This window comes from Podarcis muralis, chromosome W, assembly GCF_964188315.1.
Source record: "Podarcis muralis chromosome W, rPodMur119.hap1.1, whole genome shotgun sequence".
NCBI lineage: Eukaryota > Metazoa > Chordata > Lepidosauria > Squamata > Lacertidae > Podarcis > Podarcis muralis.
In genome coordinates this window covers 10,338,506-10,354,054 of record NC_135674.1, presented here as the reverse complement: position 1 = coordinate 10,354,054, position 15,549 = coordinate 10,338,506, and the positions used below count along the sequence as shown (strand labels likewise).

At 44.2% G+C, this 15,549-nt stretch overlaps 1 protein-coding gene across 2 annotated transcripts; it reads right to left on the bottom strand.

Annotated features, from left to right (window-relative positions):
- Positions 1–834: 834 nt before the first annotated feature.
- Positions 835–13,777, bottom strand: LOC144326252 (protein SET-like). 2 transcript variants are annotated; one of them, XM_077922806.1, is made up of 8 exons: positions 13,463–13,777; positions 10,452–10,509; positions 9,385–9,527; positions 8,737–8,840; positions 8,486–8,599; positions 6,384–6,554; positions 6,138–6,278; positions 835–1,663 (listed from the first exon to the last, which is right to left on the bottom strand). In XM_077922806.1, exons 1-8 carry the CDS (start codon positions 13,533–13,535, stop codon positions 1,640–1,642), a joined length of 828 nt encoding a protein of 275 aa, XP_077778932.1. In that variant the 5' UTR covers positions 13,536–13,777; the 3' UTR covers positions 835–1,639. The 2 variants fall into 2 exon arrangements, with proteins under 2 accessions (XP_077778932.1, XP_077778934.1); XM_077922808.1 differs by lacking the exon at positions 13,463–13,777 and adding an exon at positions 12,369–12,426.
- Between the last annotated feature and the right edge of the window lie 1,772 nt (positions 13,778–15,549).

Genomic DNA, 15,549 nt, shown 5'->3' with positions numbered 1-15,549 from the left:
AAAATGCTCAATCAAGAGTTATCTTAGGTCCACTATGAGTCAAGCTCAGCTCTCTGGCTTAGCCATCTTGTCAATTGAAAACAAAGTTGTTACTTAGTTGTGTCCGACTCTGTGTGACCCCATGGACCAGAGCATGCCAGGCACTTCTGTCTTCCACTGCCTCCCGCAGTTTGGTCAAACTCATGCTGGTAGCTTCGAGAACACTATCCAACCATCTCGTCCTCTGTCGTCCCCTTCTCCTTGTGCCCTCCATCTTTCCCAACATCAGTCTTTTCCAGGGAGTCTTCTCTTCTCGAGGTGGCCAAAGTATTGGAGCCTCAGCTTCACGATGTCCTTCCAGTGAGCACTCAGGGCTGATTTCCTTCAGAACGGATAGGTTTGATCTTCTTGCAGTCCATGGGACTCTCAAGAGTCTTCTCCAACACCATAATGGTGAATGGAATTGATTTGGATGTGATTTCAAAATTTGCAGAGAACAAAGTTAGGGAAAAAAGGTTTTAAGTGCTTATGCTCACAATGTTAAGTAAACAAACCAGAAAATAACACTTGCAACTGTATCTTATTTTTCCTTCTTTTAATAATTTCAAGGGGGGGGGGGATGACAAAATGCTGCACTGGGTACCACCTGACCTTGCTACGCCTCTGCTCCGACCTTAACCCATGAAAGTGTAAGTCTGCTTGAGGGGCTTGTTTTCATTTTTAATGCACAACTGGTTTTTTGCAGTTTTCTTCCTTGGAACATATTTATTAGGCCAAAAGATTTTGAACTTACATGTTGAGAAACCAAAGGGGTGGGGTCAGAAGCATCCCGCCCAGTGAAGAATATAAGCCTCCTTGTGTACACGTTAAGTTTTATTGTAACAAAGCAACTTGTACACTTTTTAACATTTAAGCCTTCCTTTTCCCAGTCAAACAAAAAACAAAACGAAGAACAAAAGTATAACAGAGAATGTAAATTCAACATAAGATCCTACAGGTTCTGTTGATTCTCCATCAAGTGGCAGGGCTCAACTGTAATTAGATTTTGTTTTTTAACTCATCTTTTTAACACGCAAGCGAGCATGCCAAATGAGCCGTTTTGTCAAAATGCCCATTTAACCCACACTAACATCTGAAACCCAACCCCTGCTTGCCGCCTTGTCTATAACTCCCTCGTTTTTTAAAAATGAAAAAGCTAAAAGAATAAAAAAAAGTAGACGACAGATACATGTTGGTAAATGCTAACTGTCCATATTCACATAGAGAGATAGTGTAATCTCTGAGCCCAATATACAGAGAAAGGAGGAAAAAGCTAGATTCTATGCACTACTACACAGGGGCCTAGCACTCTTCAGTTTCCAGCAGAATGAAGGGAGCAGAAGGCTTCTTTTCTTCCCCACAAAGCACGGTGTGTTGATTCCATTAACAGTTCTTTTGTTTTTGCTTCAAAACAGAAATAATAAAAAAGGGTAGAAGGTAGAGGTTTCATTTCCACAGTATGTCGCTTGATATTTTCTCCAAAATTTATTTGTGAACCATAGTGAAGGGGCGGGGGGGAGAGACCTCAGGAGAACAAGGCAACGAAAAGGAGGGGGCAGGGAGAAATAGCAACTTGCTCCTAGGACTGGAAAGAGGGGTGGTGGTTGGAATCTGTCAGTGTTCAGTCATCTTCTCCTTCATCTTCCTGTTGAAATACAAAATTTACACATTGCTAAGTAATCATCACATTAATACAAACATCATACCACCCATTCTCTCCTTATTAATCACTATGTTGTTGCTTTTCCAGGAGAGGCTCTACCATCCTCCTTTCTGCTCTACCTAGACATCACAAGGCAAGGTTGCTATTCATTTACAATGCTTGCTAAAGGGACTCTCACAATTTTTTGTGGTTCTGTTTTTACTTACTTTGTTTTATTCATTTACTTGTTTTCAGTGGGGTTTTTTCTGCGGGTACGCATACTCCTAAACATTTTCTGAATCTAGGTTTGGCCTCATTGAGCAGCAGTATTTCAATATGAGTAGGAAAGTGAGAGTACCCCTAAACATTTTTTAGAAAAAAGTACTGATTGTTTTTACCATGCAATCTTATGATGAAGGGTGGAATATAAATCTAATTCATAATTAAATATAAACAAAGAAACACAGCTGGGCACACTTCTGAGCAAACCTCCTATACTTTTAAAACACTGCTCTTCCACACCAAGAGATCCTCTGAATTACACAGCTACTTAACCCAAGTCGCTCAAAACTATGGCACACAAAGATTAGATGCATGCAGAGATGATAACAAAGTTGCCTGACACCAGGCAGAACACGCACACACCACTGCCACTTTGCCCTTAACCACACCTGAAGTTGCTAGCTGTTAGGTAGCCCATAGCAAGGAACTATTGTCTCCACACAACAGGTAGGGAAAAGTTTCCAGTCAATTCTTGTGCCACAAATAGCAGGTAAACTAGTAAAAATCCTTCAAGTGCTTATAATATTTGACATTCATAAAGTTACCATGAACACGCCCTTATTGAACTCAATACATGAATATGAGTCACACAAGCTTAAGAAATCATGGGGCCGAATGAATCAACTCAAACCTGGCAAAGTTGAAACTTACAACTTACTCCCCTGAGTGAGTGCTTGAGGGCCCTGCTCTTGCCACTTACCATCTGGCCTGGGGCGGGGCCTGAAGCCTCATAAGGACTGCGTGCTGCTTGCTGCCGCTGCCCAGGAGGACTCCCCTGAGTGAGTGCCTGAGGGCCCTGCTCTTGCCACTTACCACCTGGCCCAGGGCGGGGCCTGACAGGCCTCACTAGGACAGTTGTTACTGCCGGAGGGGCACAGAGTGTTTTTAAAATGTTTTTTATAAAATTTCTTTTGGATTTTTTGTATGTGGGGGGTGGGGGTGGGATGGATGTTTGGTTGGGCTTGGGGAATTATTTTTTTATTTTGATGTTTTTGTAATTTTTACATTTTTTGTTTGTATTCATGTCATTACAGAGGGGGCAGGTTTAGTCGTTGTCTGAGGACTATCCCTGCCTCCGGGTCTGGTCCTGACCGGATGGATACTAGAATCAGCAAGGGATACCCACATGACCTGAAGGTGCTGCTGTGCAATGCCATGTCAATGATTCATAAGACCACTGCCATCCATGACTTGATCATGGATGGAGGACTTGACCTGGCATGTGTAACAGAGACTTGGTTGGATGAAGCAGATGGGCCTGTCCTTGCCGCTGCTTGTCCACCAGGTTTCTCTTACGCACAGTAACCCAGGTCATGTGGGCGGGGAGGGGGGGTTGCAGTGATTTTTAGGAAGTCATTAGTTTGCACCAGGCGTCCTATTGGGAAGACCCGGTTTTCCGAGTGCATGTTATGGAAGTTGGGCAATAGGGGCAGTACAGGATTCCTTTTGGTGTACCGACCTCCCCGCTGCACCAAGGATTCCCTGCCCGAGCTGCTTCAGGTCGTGGCGGATGTTCTCCTGGAGACACCTATTTTGGTTGTCCTAGGGGATTTTAATATCCATGCCGACACGACCTTACAAGGGGCCGCTCGGGACTTCGTGGAAAGCATGGCCTCCATGGGGCTGTCCCTGAATAAGTCTGGCCCAACCCATAGCCACGGACATGCCTTGGACCTGGTGTTTACCTCTATGGATGTTGGTGATCTGACACTAAGTAAAAGCGAAACGAAAGAAGTGTCATGGTCAGATCACTTCCTGGTGCAACTGGACTTCTCTGCGACCCATCCCCTCTGCATTTCAGCTGATTCCCTGGTGGCCCACTGGAATGTGGAGTTAACCAGGGCTATTGACTGTTTGGCTCCAAAGCGCCCTCTCCGATTGCATGGAGCCCGGACAGCCCCGTGGTTTTCCACGGATCTGAGGGCAATGAAACAATCGTTGAGACGGCTAGAGCGCCGGATAACTCATTCCGAATCTGACCGGACACAGGTTAGAGCTCAACGTCGAGCCTACCAAGTGGCGATAGCGACGGCGAAGAATTTCTTCACCGCCTCTATTGCATCTGCAGAAAACAGCAGCAGGAGACTTTTTCAGGTGGTTCACAATTTAGCGGAACCACCTGCAACATCGGGGCCCAGTACGGGCCACATGTTCTCCTGCAATGATTTTGCAAAGTTTTTTGCAGATAAAATCGCTCAGATTCGGGAAGAAGTAGACTCCACCGTGGGAGCAGGGCCGGGGGCGGGAGAGTGCTAGAGTTCTGTCTAGTCAAGTTGAGTGGGATCAATTCCAATCTGTTACCTCCGAGGATGTGGACAGGCTGCTTGGACGAGTGAAACCAACCACTTGTCTCCTGGATCCTTGCCCATCCTGGCTTATAAAAGCTAGCCGGGAAGGACTGGGCGTTGGGCTTCGTGGGGTGGTGAATGCTTCCCTCCGCGAGGGAGCCTTCCCAGACCCGCTGAAAGAGGCGGTTATTAAACCGCTTCTTAAAAAAACATCTTTAGATGCGGCCACGATGGCCAACTATCGCCCAGTCTCAAATCTTCCATTCTTGGGCAAGGTGATTGAGCGATCGGTTGCCGAACAACTCCAGGCACGCCTGGAAGAAGCGGACCATTTGGATCCCTTCCAGTCGGGATTCAGGCCTCATCATGGGACTGAAACTGCCTTGGTCGCACTGGTTGATGATCTCTGCCGGGCTAGGGACAAAGGTGAGAGCTGTTTCCTAGTTCTGCTGGATCTCTCAGCGGCGTTTGATACCATCGACCATAACATCCTTCTGGACCGTCTTCAGGGGCTGGGAGCTGGAGGCACTGTCATACAGTGGTTCCGCTCCTTCCTTCTGGGCCGTGTTCAGAAAGTGGTGGTGGGGGATGAGTGTTCAGACCCCTGGGCTCTCACTTGTGGGGTGCCTCAGGGTTCTGTCCTCTCCCCCATGCTTTTCAACATCTACATGCAGCTGCTGGGAGAGATCATCAGGGGGTTTGGGCTGGGTGTTCCATCAGTATGCGGATGATACCCAGCTCTACCTCTCTTTTAAATCAGAACCAGTGAAGGCGGTGAAGGTCCTGTGTGAGTGTCTGGAGGCTGTTGGAGGATGGATGGCGGCTAACAGATTGAGGTTGAATCCTGACAAGACAGAAGTACTGTTTTTGGGGGACAGGAGGCGGGCAGGTGTGGAGGATTCCCTGGTCCTGAATGGGGTAACTGTGCCCCTGAAGGACCAGGTGCGCAGCCTGGGAGTCATTTTGGACTCACAGCTGTCCATGGAGGCACAGGTCAAATCTGTGTCCAGGGCAGCTGTTTACCAGCTCCATCTGGTACGTAGGCTGAGACCCTATCTGCCTGCGGACTGTCTCGCCAGAGTGGTGCATGCTCTGGTTATCTCCCGCTTGGACTACTGCAATGCACTCTACGTGGGGCTACCTTTGAAGGTGACTCGGAAACTACAACTAATCCAGAATGCGGCAGCTAGACTGGTGACTGGGGGCGGCCGCCGAGACCATATAACACCGGTCTTGAAAGACCTACATTGGCTCCCAGTACGTTTCCGAGCACAATTCAAAGTGTTGGTGCTGACCTTTAAAGCCTTAAACGGCCTCGGCCCAGTATACCTGAAGGAGCGTCTCCTCCCCCATCATTCTGCCCGGACACTGAGGTCCAGTTCCGAGGGCCTTCTGGCGGTTCCCTCACTGCGAGAGGCCAAGTTACAGGGAACCAGGCAGAGGGCCTTCTCGGTAGTGGCGCCCGCCCTGTGGAACGCCCTTCCAGCAGATGTCAAAGCGATAAACAACTACCTGACATTCAGAAGACATCTTAAGGCAGCCCTGTTCAGGGAAGTTTTTAACGTGTGATGTTTTACTGTATTTTTGGTTTTTATGGAAGTCGCCCAGAGTGGCTGGGGAGGCCCAGCCAGATGGGCGGGGTATAAATAATAAATTATTATTATTATTATTGTTATTGTTATTATTATTATTATTATTATTATTATTATTATTATTATTATTATTACAAGGTAAGTTGGTTAGAAAGTGGTACTGATATCACCAAGGATGCAGGTTTTATCCCTGTATGGGACAGCTGCACATTCCTGAAATGCAGGGGGTTAGACTAGATGATCCTCAGGGTCCTTTCTAATTCTACAATGCTATTAACAAGCCATTGCTAAATGGAAAATATCAATCATTCCAACCTCTCCTTCTCCCTCGTCATCATCTTCATCATCTTCACCCTCATCATCGTCACCTTCCTCATCAATGTCCTCCAAGCCTCCTTCTTCCTCATCATCGTCATCTTCCTCTCCTTCACCTTCTTCATCATCCATATCAGGAACCTTATTCAAAGAACAACAATATATGCTACTGTTAGATTATTTGTCTTAAACCAGCCATAAACACCCTGCTACAAGCATGGTGTAAACTCATTAGAAGACCCTTACCAAGTAGTACTGTAATGGGTTCGGCCAGATGTCATCTTTAATGACCTCTCCTAGTTCATCAGCACCAGCATCAGAATGGTCAGTGAACCAAGTGAAGAAACTCTCGGGTTCTTCATGCTGCCTCTTTCTGCTGGCCTTGTTCTGTGTCTGACTTGAACGCTTTGTCAGATCCTTTAACAAAACCCACACAGAGAAATCATAACTTTCTTTTGAAAATGAGTTTTTCCATCAAAAAAGCATTCACTTTAACTTACGTGACTGCTATTTGTCATCTTTATTCAGAGACTACCAAGCCACTTACTGAATAGGATTGTGTGATAAGGAACATCAAACTGATTTTGATATCCCTATCAATTTCAGGAAAAAGTGGCCATTTGGAAAAACAAAGACTAAGCACCTGAGACATAACAAACAATCTGGCCATTTTGAAGTAGTTCTACAAAGGTCACTTCTTCCACAGCACACACTTAAAGCACTCATACCACTTCAACAGTCAAGGCTTCCATATGAAGAACGCTAAGAATTGTAGTTTGTTAAGGATGTCCCAACTCTTAGCACCCTTAAACTATAGTTCCCTAGATTCTTTGGGGAAGTGGTATAAGGGCACTTTAAATTGTGTAGATGTGATGCAACACATTAACACAGTAGAGAATTCCAGAGTGTTGAAGGAAACATAGCTTCTCATTAAGAATATCCCATGACCATCAGCTGTACTTTTACAACAGGGTCACATCCCCTTGTGAACAACCCAATCACAGCATTATTGGTTCTCTCCATTAAAATATTTGATAGGGGGAGGAATAAACCTACCAGATTTGCCCTTCTTAATATGAATCTTCTGACAATTCTAGGCCAGACAAGTAGCAAAGGTCAAACAACTGAGTTACTAAAATTTGACATCCAACCCTCCTCGGGTCTCTTTATAAGAGTTACTCATAACCAGTGTAGCACACTGGTTACAACACAACACTCAAATCCTCAATCAGCCATGAAACTGAATGGATGGCATTAGGCCAGTCAGTTCTCAGAGTCTAACCTGCCTCACAAAGTTGTTGTGAGGACAGAAGGGAGGAACCATATATGCTACTCTGAGCAACCTGGAAGAGCAGAATAAAAAATGTATATAAATGGATGAATAAATTGAAGCAATTAGCTTTTAAGATTTGTATATGCTTGTCCCTTTTCCATCTCTCAGCAGTAGACTAATACCATGCTCTTTTATAGATTAACCATTTCCCTTCACACTATAAAAAGGGTTGCACTCAACTAAGTTCTACTCAGAGGAGACCCACTGAATGCTCATTAATTTCAATGGAACTACTCCAAGTATGACTAACACTGGCTACAACCCACAGATTGGTCTTCACATGTATTATTTGCTTCATAAGGTTCTCGTACCAATCTCAGGAGTAGCTTATGAATTTCACTTAGTGGGGTAGGAGAGCTAAAAAAATTCACACCTGGCAAACAATGTTCCCCTTTGATTTCAGAAAGGATATGGATAGGCGAGTCTAAAAAGACTGGGACACAAATATTTCATGGTCCTTTAGCAGCTATGGTAGGTCATTTACCGAAGTAATGTATTTAGCATTAACTCTGGAAGTATATACTCTATTCTGACTGAACTAAGCCTCCTAGAGCTTTTTAGACTTGTCTACTCATGTACTATCTGAAACCAGAGGGGCGCATGGGTTGCCAGATGTGAAATACGGTATATTAGCATTGTTTTCAGCTCTGAAACACAGAACAACCTTAACTCCACAACAGAGGTACAATCATGCTTTGTTGCACCCATGTCTGGAGGAAACCATTCTAGCTGGCGAAGATGGTACAGGCAGCAACCGATTTGTGTGACTGTTATGTTCCAGACCACCCCCCTCCTTGTTGGCAGGGTCCATGTAAGGCTGCCCCATACTGCACCCCTCCTTTTGTGATTCTTTTTGGGTCAATTCTGTGTTTGGCATGTGTGCAGTTGTGCACGTATTGGGCACACCAAAAACAGCCACTGCCTTTACTAGTGGCTAGAATCACGAATCACGCAGGGAAAAGAAACACTGTTTCAAAATAGACACTGATTTAAAGAAACACAAACAGCTACATACCTTCCCAGATTTCCATTTGATTTCACTTGATTTTGATGATGGGTCCCCACTCTCGTTCAGATGAAACTCTTTAGAGAGCATCTTGTTTTCAAAATATGGATTCTCATCAAAATACTGCAGTCAAGAGAACATAAAATGTAGCTACCAATACAAGGCATATGGATTTCAAAGCAAGGCCTCGGGGAGTTATCAGGCTGTTCTCTCAGCCATCCACATAGGTGGTAAGGAAGGTGCAGCACACCTTTACTTACAAAATCTATTCTGTAACCTGATTTGATGTCTTCAAACTCCGTCACCTCAACTCTGGTCAAATAATGGAGAGCTTCCTCATCTTCTTCTCCCAAAAGTGCAGATACTATCAAAATTACAAAAATTTCCATCCAAAGTTTGTTTTCCATATTCTTTAGCACCACCACCCTACTTAATTTTATTTCTTAAACTTACAGTTGTGCTCTTCTCCAAAATATATCTTGCTTCAGGGTTTTCAAACTATGTCCATAGTAAGTTGTTACAGGCCATATGCACCAATCAACTAATACAACCTAATTTCTAATGAATTATTTCTGAACTACGTTTACAGACTATTGAGGCCTGAAGTTTAAGTGAACTGCGTTGCCTCCAGGAGCAACTCCTCCTCCTAACTTCTTCAGAGGTTCCACTGACAGAAGCCTTGCTGCCAACTCAACAACACTGCTCAATACAACCAAATAATTGAAATGAAAACTAGTATTTAGGAATTTGAATCACAGACTTCACATTTGGGAAAGAGTACATCTAAGCTATTTTTTGATAGGCTGTCTTGTTGGGATAGGATATTGAATATTGGAAGTCACTTTACAAAATTATTACAAATAAGCTTATAAAATTAAGCTTTAAGAAAATATAGGACTTTAGCATACCTTGTGGGTGGTTGACAAATGTTGTTACCCAAAAATTTGGGATTTTGGCGATCAATTCTGACCTCTTCTGAAAGAATGGTTGGCGGAGTTTGTTGTACTTCTGTTCTACTTTCAAAATTTCCTCACTGGCTTGTTCATTCAGTCTATATAGCAAAGACAATATACAAACACAGTGGGAAATCTGAGGTTTAAGGGAAGTATCAAAGCAGCATGGAATTCAACAGATTTTTTTAAATTAGAAGATTTAATCTGAAACCAACAGAACTGGGTCTTCAGTTGATGTGTTCAATGAAGTGTGGCATTTTTGGTTCAAACAAGCCACAACACTAAACACACAACACAAATCTATCCTTACAGATCAGAACCAAATATCTGAATGGTGATGAAGTCAGTCCTAACTGTACAGTAGTACACATTCTCAGGTCAAAGTTGACAGAGTAAAGTACAGTATGCTACCATGCTGCACAGCATTTCCCACATATAAATCTGTTTTACCTGTGGCTCTAAATTCTTTACTAACTCAGAAAATTCAGCATTACAATGGCCCAATTTGCCTGTTTGATTGCTGACACTAGGTGTGCATAAAAGGAATAAAAAATAAAACAATTTAGTTTCCCATTGATTTATTTTTCAATCCCCTGCACTTTTGAAATACTTTTATAGCTTATGTAAAATCCACAGAAGAGAATCAAGAAAGCATGCAATCAAGCTGACAGGCTGAAAGTTATGTAGTTTCAGTAGCTAGGCTGCATTTGTTGCTGCTGGTAGTGGGATGGGGGGGAGGCATGGGCTTTTTCCTCCTTGCACACCCATAGCCAGCATTTCTGATTAAGGAGCCTTGGCTCACATAATTTATGAACATCTCTGTCCAAAAGGTAAGAGCTTCTTATGGCTCCGAACAGTTTCCTTTTCATCTTTTTATTAAGAGATGAAACTGTGTCTAACCATGAAACAGACTTCAGATGTTACAAGCAATGCTGTTTTATGGAATATCTACATTATTATAATATATGTAGAGTAGTTTCAAGTGTATTCTAAAAAAACAGCTACAACACCATCTGGGTTACCTGTCTATTTCATTCTGTACTTCATCAATATGTTCAATTGCTTCCTGTTGCTCTTTGTCTGGAAAAAAAGTGGCTCAAGTCAAATTCCAATTAGTAACACAATTCAATGCAAGTATCCATATTGTGGATGGATGACCTGAATGTTTCTCAATCTGCAGTGCTTTTTGACTATGTATTCAGTTGCTCAAACTCCCCTTTCCTGAGGATATATTTTAACAAAGAAACATAGTATTTTCTTCCTTAAGCTGCAATCCTTTGCACACTTAAAATGGGAAGTTAAGGGTTTTTGTTGTGTGTTTTTTAAAAAAAGAAAATCCTGAGTATAAACTAGCATAATACTGTGCTGAAAAACTTTAATCCAAAATCTGGGCCCAAGTCTACAGGTAAAAAGAGCTGTTCTTGTCTATTCACAAAATATTTTTCAACATTATTGATGATATTGCCACTTTTTTTTAATCTTTATTGATTTTAAATATTAAATCCCTCCACCACAAAACAAGAAAACAAATCACCTCACATACAAAGAAATTTTTACATAGAAAATATGATTCTTCTGTATATTGTGACTTCCGTCATCCTCAATATGGGTCCATCATTACTTTGTTGACTGCATAATTGCATATTTTTAAACTTACCGTTAATTGTCCATATTCTTGGTAGAATATTTTGTTGCAGAAGTTATTCAAGACATTTCAAAGATTTTATCTGAGAACAATGTTCTTTTAAATATATAAATCCCATTCTTTGTTAAACTCTTGGTTTGATTCCTGATTTTCCCTGTCATCTTTGCCAATTCTACATATTCAAATAACTTCACCTGCCATTCCAATTTAGTTGTTTTATCTCCCGCCCACCATCTAGCTACTAATATTCTCACTGCAGTAGTTGCATACATCTTTCTTAATTCTTTTGGTATATCTGCAGCAATAATACCTAAAAAAGGCTTCCGGCTTTTTGATGACAGTTAATTTGAACATTTTTTAAAGCTCATTATAGTTTCCCAACAGTTTTTAAAATCTTTTTACATTTCCACCACATGTGGTACATTGTTCCCTCTGATTCTTTGCATCTCCAGCAAAGATTTGAGCTGGTTTTATACACTGTCACCAGCTTACTTGGCATAATGTACAATCAGCAGAACATCGCCATGTAGTTTTCTTTTACCGTATAGCAAGCCGTAAACTTTGTCCTTTTTCCAAAGCTTTTCCCAAGATGCCATCTAAATATTATAACCAAAGTCTTTAGACCACTGAATTGTCACAGATTTAACCTCCTCCTCTAGCACTTCCCAATCCAGTAAGAGTCTATACATTTTGGAGAGTAATTTAGCCTTACTTCTTATTATGTGGTTCAAAAAACCTCTATGAACTTTGACTTTATCCCAACACAAATAAGCATGCCACCCAAACCTGTTGCCAAATCCCTCCAGATCAAGATATTGCCACTATTTTAGCTTTCTTGCTCCAGTGAAACATATTTTGCTTGTTCAAAAATTTCTCAACTTGCCAGTCATGCTCATCTAAAAGACAGTATAGTAAGCTTTAAGACCATTCAGGGCACTTTAAATAGATCCAAAAGCTTGTTCAACTATACAACTGACCAGTTTAACTTAACTGAAAAACTATAACATACTTGGGAACACATTGATTTCCTGGATTACTATTTTTTTATGAAATAAAACACAGAGTTGAGTAGGTGAGCATGCTTTAGGATAACAGAAAGGCAGTGTGAAGCAGCTATTAAAAAACCCAGAAGGCAGGATCCCACAAACCTAGACAGAAAAGTTTTCTAGGAGGATCCCCCATGCCCACTTCACCTATGGCCTACCTAAGGCTGCAATTCCATACAATTTACTTGGGACCAAGTTTTAATTTTGCACGACCTACTCATCTGTACTGTACAACGTGCCTCACTCACGTGCAATTGAAGGCAACCGAAGCACAATCACCTTGCAGTTCATCCCTCCAGTTTTTTTTTAATTATTTTTTAAGGCGGGTAAAAATGAAGGCGGAGGAAACACGTGCGCAGACCCGGACGGTGGGAACTCTCTTGTAGGCTGGTCTCTGCCATCCAACGAGGGGGGGGGGGGGGGCGGGGCTACAAGCAGCGCGACTTAAGGGGGGGCGCTTCTCTCCAATACATGGAAAACTATAGTCACGTTAAAAACCAAACACCTTTTTTTTTTTAAGCTGCAGCACTGGAAATCTAAGTGTATTTATATTATTTTGTTAGAGAGGATTAAGCCAGAATAACAGATTGCGCTGCAAAAAGTTACAAAGAGATTTAGTCGAGAAAGCCACGCCACAGCCGCACGTGGTAGTGGTGGAATTAGCGATCCACATAATAGTAATTTATTTGTAGTCTGCCCATCTGGCTGCCCCAGCCACTCTGGGCGGCTTCCGGAATATATATACAAAAACATGAATGTAGGAAGCACAGGAGCTTCCCTCCCCCCCCCAAAAAAAAAAACCACACCAAAACGCGCTACTACCCTCCAAAATGCAAAAGCTGCGGTAACCCGAAGCCATGCCGCGCAGAAAAGCCAATCATGGCGGGCAAGCAAAAAGGGGGCCGGGGAGCAGAGTTCCCGAGGAGTCCGCGAGGATGTGGAGAGAAAAAGACGAAAAGGGAACGAAAAATGAGGCCTCTTACTGCAGCTGCCGCTGCTGCAAGAGAAGCGAGAAAAGTAAAGGAACGAAGGGAGAACAAGCGAGCGAGTGTCCACCGCGTGGAAGACAAAAGAATTTTAACATGGTCTCCTTTTCCTTGCTTGGCTGTAGCCGCCGCGTCCTACACATCCGGCCCACACGAGCGAGCCCCCCCCCCCCCGCAGCTCCAAAGCGTTCTTCCCCTTCCCGCCTCCTGTGGTGGCTGCAACTGCTGTTTCTGGAGAAGATGGCGGCTGCGGAGGTGCAAAAGAACCTGAATGTCTCTCGCGCTTCACTCCCGCCCGCAGGGCACCGCCCACCATTTCCACGTTCCACACAAACCCCCGTTTTCGGCCTTTGTACCTGAGATTTCGTCGGTCCCGTCGTGGTTGGAGTTGAGTTCCTTCTGGCTGACTTTGGCCGCCGGCGCCGACATGTTGGGAAAGAGAAGCGGGGAAAGCGAGAGAGAGGCAGGCAGACACGGACGTGAGGCTGAACAAGCGGAGGAGCCTCACCTCACACCGGCCTTAGCTCAACCCGCTGCTCCTACTCCTCCTGGCTCTTCCTTCGCGTGTGAGAAAACGGGGTGGCGGCGGCAGAACCTGAGGGCCCCTCAAGCTAACTCCACACAGCGAGAGCTGCCTCCTGCTTTTGGTGAGGGAAGAGCAAGCTCTGCGCAGGCGCAAATAAACCTTTTTTCTCCTCCCTCCCCTCCCCCTCCCTTTCTCCTTTCCCGCGGCCACCAGAGGTGTAGACCTTTTTCCCGCCCCGTCGCCTACTTCCTGTGTGAGCGTGCGCAAGAAGCCGCGCAAGCGTACAATCGTCTCTAAAGAAAACGGGTGCGTTGGCTGCAGAAGCTGCCCATCGAGGAAAGGAGAAAATTGAGTTACTGCATAGGTGTCGAAAAGGGCGTAAGCATTTAACTTCCTCCTCCCATCGGGTAGCTAGAGAGTTCTTCCCGCGCGTGCTAATTGGTCGCCATGGCTGTGGGTCTATGAACTAATATTTACGGCTTTCAATGGGAATATGCTATCGGAGGAGAAGCGAAAGTAGGATGGGACACACACACCACGCGCCTGCGCGGACGCATTACCAAAAGCTCTAAAGGGCAGGCTGGTGCTCGCAGCCCCTCGCTTTTCAAGAAATTTTCCCAATAATGTAATTTGGGCTTTACCAAATAAAATAGGAAAAAGGTAAAAGGCGGATCTAGACGAATCCTCGTGAAGTCATATGATTTTTTTCATACAAATTAAATAAAACCACCATGATACTGTAGTGTAGACCATGTCTTACTCTGTAGACAGCATCAAAAAAATCATGCACCCACTATTTTGTGGGGCCACAGGGGCGCAAAAACATGGTTAAAAAACACGGATCCTCATGGATCCTCATGATTTTTGCACTAGATCAGCCCAAAGTCACCATCAGATCAAACATCATGGCCATGGGCACAGCACGCAACACAAAAATCACGGATCCACGGCTTCCTGGCAAATTCATGGCCCAAAAACGTGGTTTCGAAGCACGGATCCTCATGGATCCTGACGATTTTAGCATTGGGCCACCCCAAACTCACCGTCAAATCACACCTTATGGCCAGGGGCACAGCCTGCACCACAAAAAACTAGGATCCATGGCTTCCTGGCCACAACATGGCCCAAAAACATGGTTTTGAAGCACGGATCCTCATGGATCCTCACGCTTTTTGCATTGGGCTACACCTAAATCACCATCAAATCACACATCATGTCCAGGGGCACAGCCTGCACCACAGAAAACTCGGATCCACAGCTTCCTGTTCATACCGTGGCCCAAAAACGTGGTTTTGAAGCAAGGATCCTCATGGATCCTCACACGTTTTGTACTGGGCCACCCCTAAATCACCGTCAAATCACACATCATGTCCAGGGGCACAGCCTGCACCACAAAAAACTAGGATCCATGGCTTCCTGGCCACAACATGGCCCAAAAACATGGTTTTGAAGCACGGATCCTCATGGATCCTCACGCTTTTTGCATTGGGCTACACCTAAATCACCATCAAATCACACATCATGTCCAGGGGCACAGCCTGCACCACAGAAAACTCGGATCCACAGCTTCCTGGTCATACCGTGGCCCAAAAACGTGGTTTTGAAGCAAGGATCCTCATGGATCCTCACACGTTTTGCACTGGGCCACCCCTAAATCACCGTCAAATCACACATCATGTCCAGGGGCACAGCCTGCACCACAAGAAGCCAGTATCAACGGCTTCCTGGCAACGCCATGGCCCCAAAACATGGTTTTGAAGCACGTATCCTCATGCATCCTCGTGCTTTTTGCATCGGGACAACCCAAACTCACCGTCAAATCATACATCATGTCCAGGGGCACAGCCTGCACCACAAAAATCATGAGTTGCACTACAAAAATCACAGAAATGCCCTTACATACACTGTTAATGTCAC